Genomic DNA, 7,661 nt, shown 5'->3' on the forward strand with positions numbered 1-7,661 from the left:
ATTTATCTTTAAGTGCCTGGAGATAAGCATCACTCTCAGCTGAGCGGATGGCAAAATCCATTTGTCTTGCTTCCGCAGGCAGTACCAGCTCCATGTGCGGGTATTGTGCTGTAATATGTTCATGCGCTGGGTTTCCGTTCCTCAAATTAGACACCTTGATTGTGAATGTTCAGCATCTGCCATAAAACCTCACAACAGCTTTATAATTAGGCCTTATTAATTTTCACCAAATGTGATTTTTATGTTCTGAAAAACAAAGCAGAAGCGAAATGTTTTTGTAGGATACATATTTTCATTCAGTGGAAGAATATTGTTTTACTATACAATTTGTCCAGTAAGGCACTTACAGCATATATTCATGCTCCTTTAAAGGAACTAAGCGTCCATTTCCATTTGGACTGTGGCCCAGGTCTCTCCAAGTGTCTAAAAAGTACAGACTGTAGCTCTCATCTAGGCTGATATAGTAGTATGGTGTGTGGAGCAGCCATTCTTACATAGAGAAATACAATTTATGGGCATTCAGCAACAATTCATTGCCAACCCGTCAAAGATCGATGAATGTTCCCCCTCCTACGCACTGCTGTGCCCAGTCCAGAGAGGATGAAACACCACAATCTGATTATCCAAGACAATTTGGGTTCAGCACAAACTATGGTATCCTATCCATAATGATATTGCTATTTAAACCTGTTCGCAAAAAAGTACCATGTATGATTTGACCATGATTTTTGGACACCATGAAAATAATATTGTTTTTTTGTTTTTTTTAGATGTGTCTTAGCTACACATCTAAAAAAATATATATATATTAGCGTGGTGTCCAAAACTCGTGGTAAATTCATGCATGGTACTTTTTTTGCGAACAGGTCTAAATAGCAATATTATGTGTACCATGGAACTTGAATATGGAAGTAACGAGAGTAACACTTTTCAAATTGTTTTTACAAAATATATAAATAAACATAAATGAATAATACTCAAAAAAAAATATATTTAAAGGGTTAGTTCATCCAAAAATGAAAATTCTGTCATCAATTACTCACTTTCATGTTGTTCCAAACCAGTAAGACTTTTGTTCATCTTCGGAACACAAATGAAGATCTTTTTGATGAAATCTGAGAGCTTTATGTCACTCCGTTGGCGGAAGCTCAAACGTGCTGCGTAACACAATAATGAACCTCATTGGTTCTTACGGAAGCTCAAACGTGCTGTGTAACACAATAATGAACCTCATTGGTTCTCACGGAAGCTCAAACGTGCTGCGTAACACACAATAATGAACCTCATTGGTTCTCACGGAAGCTCAAACATGCTGTGTAACACAATAATGAACCTCATTGGTTCTCACGGAAGCTCAAACGTGCTGCGTAACACAATAATGAACTTCGAAGCTCAAACGTGCTGCGTAACACAATAATGAACCTCATTGGTTCTCACGGAAGCTCAAACATGCTGTTTAACACAATAATGAACCTCATTGGTTCCTGCGGAAGCTCAAACGTGCTGCGTAACAATAATGAACCTCATTGGTTCTCACGGAAGCTCAAACGTGCTGTGTAACACAATAATGAACCTCATTGGTTCTCACGGAAGCTCAAACGTGCTGTGTAACACACAATAATGAACCTCATTGGTTCTCACAGAAGCTCAAACGTGCTGTGTAACACAATAATGAACCTCATTGGTTCTCACGGAAGCTCAAACGTGCTGTGTAACACAATAATGAACCTCATTGGTTCTCACGGAAGCTCAAACGTGCTGCGTAACACAATAATGAACCTCATTGGTTCTCACGGAAGCTCAAACGTGCTGTGTAACACACAATAATGAACCTCATTGGTTCTCACAGAAGCTCAAACGTGCTGTGTAACACAATAATGAACCTCATTGGTTCTCACAGAAGCTCAAACGTGCTGTGTAACACAATAATGAACCTCATTGGTTCTCACGGAAGCTCAAACGTGCTGCGTAACACAATAATGAACCTCATTGGTTCTCACGGAAGCTCAAACGTGCTGTGTAACACAATAATGAACCTCATTGGTTCTCACAGAAGCTCAAACGTGCTGTGTAACACAATAATGAACCTCATTGGTTCTCACGGAAGCTCAAACGTGCTGTGTAACACAATAATGAACCTCATTGGTTCTCACGGAAGCTCAAACGTGCTGCGTAACACAATAATGAACCTCATTGGTTCTCACGGAAGCTCAAACGTGCTGTGTAACACAATAATGAACCTCATTGGTTCTCACGGAAGCTCAAACATTCTGTGTAACACAATAATGAACCTCATTGGTTTTCAAGGAAGCTCAAACGTGCTGTGTAACACAATAATGAACCTCATTGGTTCTCACGGAAGCTCAAACATGCTGTGTAACACACAATAATGAACCTCATTGGTTCTCACGGAAGCTCAAACGTGCTGCGTAACACAATAATGAACCTCATTGGTTCTCACGGAAGCTCAAACATGCTGTGTAACACAATAATGAACCTCATTGTAGGGCTGGGCGATAAATCGATTTTATCGATTAACTCGAATGTGTAGTTTACGCGAGTTTACGCCGTTTTTTTTGAATGAAAATCGGTTTTCTCTTTAACAACCGCCGACGCGCCAATCTGGGCTCCCGTAGTTCCGACCGGACTCAGCGCTTTCCATGATAGAGATACACAAACAACAAGGCAAATGAACAAGACCGCGGCAGCAGAAGCACACCCGCCGAAAACATTTACAAACTGAATCTGCAGGGCAGCCAACTCTCACGAGTTCACTGTGAGAGACGCAATTGTCACTTTTTACACGCTCTCACGCACACATCCATTTTCTAACGCAGAGAAACATCGCGCAGAAAAGATCAAGAGGACACTGACACCGACAGACTAGACAGAGCAGGTTATTATTGATATGAAACAGATTCTCAGCTCTCAGATTCGGTCAATTTTAATACGAAATTCAAACGATAAACACAGACAGTTTTGGCGCTTGTAAATGTGACGTGAAAGATCGCTGACAGATCTCAGTTCAAGCGGCACATGAACCGATCATCTGTTACTCTTTACTAAGTACTAACTTACCCAAATGTAGCTAATAAAATCGATCGATCAGTGTTTTTCAACCGCGGAAAGATGTCCATAAAACAGCTGGAGAACAACATATGTCACGTAACGTTACATTTACCTCAGGATGCCTTTTAATGACCCATAGCACGCATGTTAGTTGGACTTAAAATAATTGCTATAGAGAGGAGTATTTTGCTAAATATGATAACTATATTACACATTTATTATATTTTACCTATATCATTAAAATATTATAACGTTGTTTGTTATTATAAAAAACGCATTGTTTAATTTGAGTTAGTTTTAACCTTTAATAATAATAGCTGACAGGGCTCTCTGTATGTTTACAGCATTAGGTGATTTATTTTTGGAGAACAATTAACATAACACATTAACGTATCTACTGTACCTAATATTTATCCAAAGGAATTGATATTGAATCAATATCAGAATCAATATCACAAAATTTGAAATTTGTGTTAAGCAATAATAAAAACAGTAGCATACCAGTCTTTTTGTACCATGTAAACATTGTGTTTATAGTTAATAAACTTGATACAATTATGTTTAGTTACCAAATAATTTGACAATCACAATAAACTTATTGTGATGCAAGTTTTTTTTTTTTTACACATCCCCCCAATCCCCCCATTTTATGTAATGTTACATTTACACTATTTACAAAGACTGGGCCTGCCCTCTTGTCTTTTTGGCTTGTTGTTTCTGATTACACTTTAATCCAGATAATATCCCAGAAGGGAATATCAAAACAAAATAAAGTTAAAACTTGTTTTGAACAATTTCTTTGTCATCTGCAGATTGATTTTAAGTAGGGAGAAAAAAAAAATCGATTTAAATCGTAAATCGGATTTTTGGTGAAAAAATCGGGGATTTTTTTTTTAGGCCATATCGCCCAGCCCTACCTCATTGGTTCTCACGGAAGCTCAAACGTGCTGCGTAACACACAATAATGAACCTCATTGATTCTTAACGGAAGCCTAAACATGCTGCGTAACACACGAAAATGAACCTCTTTTTGAAGCATCGAAGTGGTAGTAGTCGGGACAAAAATTGCTCAGGTTTCATTTAAAATATCTTCTTTTGTGTTACGAATATAAACAAAAGTCTTATGGGTTTGGAACGACTTGAGGGTGAGTAACTGAAGACAGAATTCTCATTTTTGGGTGAATAGATAGTTAAGGAAGTAAGTGGTTTCAATAGTTGTTAAGGAAGCATCTTGTCCTATATTGTCTGCCAAATAAAAAAGTACACTATGATGTTCTGCTGATTTAATGATACCAAATGTTTCAGACTCAGTGTCCTGGAAACACTTTGTACTTTGAGGATGTCCTTTCCTATTATATTTATTGCCTGGAGAAAAATGAATAGGTGGCGATGTAAACAGCACTCAGGTTTAGACTAATGACCTGTCTTAGACTAATGATTCGTTTTTCTAATGATGTCACTTTTCCCATGAGTCTCATTGAAACATTTCAACAGACTGCTAATGTCTGCCTCGTGTACATGAATTCATGATGACGATCAATAAATGCCCTGCCTGAGAAAGAAGAGAATTTGTGTAAAATCCATCTATCCTAAACATTCAGATCTCTACACAAGTAAAGAGAAGAGCTAAATCCTGAGAATAAAACACATGATATTCCCGTAGAATTAAATTCAGATTTGATATTTTGCAATACAGTTTTTAATGTAGCACTTTACATGAAAAAGGTACAAATTTGTGTCCCATTGTCCCAAATTGGTGATGTTTTTTTAAAGCAGTAAAGTCGATTGTTTATAAAACTTTTAGTGTTGAATACATTGGTCTGGCTCAATACTGTTAGCAAAATTATTTATATATATTTTTTTTATACAAGGTAAAAAAATTAAAATAAATAAAAGTGTATCAAATACCTATAAACCAACATTTCCAAACAGTTAATCACTACAAGTGACAGCAAACAGCTACATTTTGGTTAAAACCCTGGTTAACAAAAGACACAAATCCCTCGTTTTTTTTTGGAGTGAGAACTATTAGATATGTTATATGTGACCCTGGATCACAAAACCAGTCACAAGTAGCACGCGTATATTTGTGGCAATAGCCAACAATACATTGTATGGGTCAAAATTATCGATTTTTCTTTTATGCCAAAAATCATTAGGATATTAAGTAAAGATCATGTTCCATGAAGATATTTTGTAAATTTCCTACCGCAAATATAAAAAACATTTATTTTTGTGAATGAATGCAGCACAATCGAGAACATAAATGGACAACTTTAAAGGCGATTTTCTTTCACCCTCAGATTCCAGATTTTTAAATACCGGTAGTTGTATCTCGACCAAATATTGTCATATCCTAACAAACCGTACATCAATGAAAAGCTTATTTGGTAAAAAAAATTACCCATGTGACTGGTTTTGTGGTCCATGGTCACATGTATTGTTGACTGTAATAGTCAAGCTCAACACTATTACCAAAATTACTGCAAGAAAGATAAACAAATAGGCCATTCACATTTAATTCAAGGAATTGTATCAATACCTGTAAAATAACATTATAGGTGTATCAATGCCCTATATTTCAAAATGACAGCTAAATTTAGGTCAAATTCTATTTCCATGAACGCTACAATAAAAAGGCTACACAAATACCACATTCTTTGAGTAGGCTAACCTATTAGATAGATTAGATACTGGTCTCATTGATTGCAACAAGAGATTTTACACACATTTTAGTGTTGACTGCGTTTGTCAAGCTCAACTATTCAACATTGTTACCAAAATTACTATAAAAATTATTAAAATGATAGCCTGTTTTGTAAAAAAAAAAAAAAAAACAGTCTAATATTTATTAGAAATTTAAGTTCAATAACTATAAACCAACATCTGCCGGCCGCGACACACATATTCTGGCAGCCTATATTTTGTTAGGGGTCCAATAGATGAATATTGTCTTTGATAAGCGTTTGAAAATCTGCTTATTTTCAAAGATGCACCACATCCACCCCCAAAACTCATTTGCACATTAGCCTACTGCTGCACTTCCACTTACCGTCCCAATTCAGACTCCAGCTCATAGAAGTCCGCCAGCGTCTCTTTCTTGGATCCATCGATCCAGTATTCAGGAGCGGCTCTAGAGGCGGGCATTGTCACTTTCAGCATCTCCAGCGCTGTAGTTCACTATCAGCGCAGCGCCGACCTGTATAGAAACAACAACGTCAAGAAATGGCGTGGTAAAAGCGGGCGCACAATCTAGAGAGGCAAATGATATACATGATTTTCGAAAGAGTTTGCCATTACCTGTAATGTGTGTTGGTGAGGTGCGCTGAGTGGCCGTGAATGTGTATCGTCAGTTGATCGCGGTTGTCATGTCGCTCTCTCTGAACGAGGCGCGCGCGGCTTCCACTGGGTCTTACTGTCGCCTATGTAGGGCGCTGAGGATGTGTGTGTGACGTGTGTGTGTGTGTGTGTGTGTGTGAGAGAGAGAGAGAGAGAGAGAGAGAGAGAGAGAGAGAGAGAGAGAGAGAGAGAGAGAGAGAGAGAGAGAGAGAGAGAGAGAGAGAGAGAGAGAGAGAGAGAGAGAGAGAGAGAGAGAGAGAGAGAGAGAGAGAGAGAGAGGATTTACCTGGATTCAATGGACGTCACATATTAACTACTCCGCTAAATTTTTTTAAGTTAGATATCATGGCAAATGATATTTAACCATATCGATTTCATCCAAGTTGTTTTACATAAGACACATTTCTGTCTATAAAATGAATAATTGGCAGATTTAGGCTATACAGATAGCTGGGTGAATCTAAGTCTGCCATGACATGAAAAATGGTTATTTCACCCCAAATCAGACTTCTTATTTTATTTACAGATTAAAGGTTTTAATCCCACCGATTTTTTTTTTTATTCTTTACATTTATTTTCAACTGCGTTTTTGAAACGTTTTCAGAAACTAAAAACATGAAAAGAGGGCGCTAAAAATCCGCTCAACAGATCGCTGAGGTAACCATAGCAACAGTGCACTGCGATGGGGGTGCCCAGGCTATATTGATACACGGCAAACGCTAATATAGTACTATAACAATAAAAATATATTGTATTCCAATGTATTCCAAATTCTAATGTAGCACTTTCCATGAAAAAGTTTCAAATATGTGTCCTATTGTCCCAAAAAAAATTTTTTAAATTTTTTTTTAAGTAACGTTAGGCTATTAATTTTTATAACTTTTAGGCCGTTTCACAGACAGGGCTTAGATTAAGCCAGGTGTCAGGATGTCAGCCTTTGTTCATGTCTTGTGTGAGGACTTTTGTGTTATTTCCTGTCTTGTGCCATGTTTTGTAGTTTTTCATGTTGATTTGTCTAGTCTCTCCTGGTGTGTCTTGTTAGTTCCCTTGGTTACCCTCGTGTGTTACCTTGTTAGCCTGTGTATAAATTGCCCTAGTGTTTCTCTTGTGGTTTGTCAGTCGTTGTTTGCTGTTCCATGTTCCTGTCCTGAGTTTCTTTGTTTGCCCTGGATACCTGTTTGTATTGTTATTAAAGTAGTGCTTGCATGTGGATTCTCTCTCCGCTTCATCCTTGCCTCTTCGTTACACCAGGA

The 7,661-nt window shown here is 37.5% G+C and overlaps 1 protein-coding gene across 1 annotated transcript in view; it reads right to left on the reverse strand.

The window, feature by feature from the left end:
- Nucleotides 1-6,514, reverse strand: part of camk4 (calcium/calmodulin-dependent protein kinase IV) — a 72,834-nt gene extending 66,320 nt beyond the window's left edge. Inside the window, exons 1-2 of the mRNA XM_056265475.1 lie at nucleotides 6,370-6,514; nucleotides 6,122-6,268 (exon numbers count right to left, since the gene is read on the reverse strand). Of these exons, the coding sequence (XP_056121450.1) occupies nucleotides 6,122-6,231 (110 nt within the window). The 5' untranslated portion in view covers nucleotides 6,232-6,268; nucleotides 6,370-6,514. The remainder of the gene's footprint in view (nucleotides 1-6,121; nucleotides 6,269-6,369) is intronic.
- Nucleotides 6,515-7,661: the final 1,147 nt, after the last annotated feature.

The sequence above is a fragment of the Rhinichthys klamathensis genome, unplaced genomic scaffold (assembly GCF_029890125.1).
Source record: "Rhinichthys klamathensis goyatoka isolate OS25496 unplaced genomic scaffold, OSU_Roscu_1.1 h1tg000234l_1, whole genome shotgun sequence".
Taxonomy (NCBI): domain Eukaryota; kingdom Metazoa; phylum Chordata; class Actinopteri; order Cypriniformes; family Leuciscidae; genus Rhinichthys; species Rhinichthys klamathensis.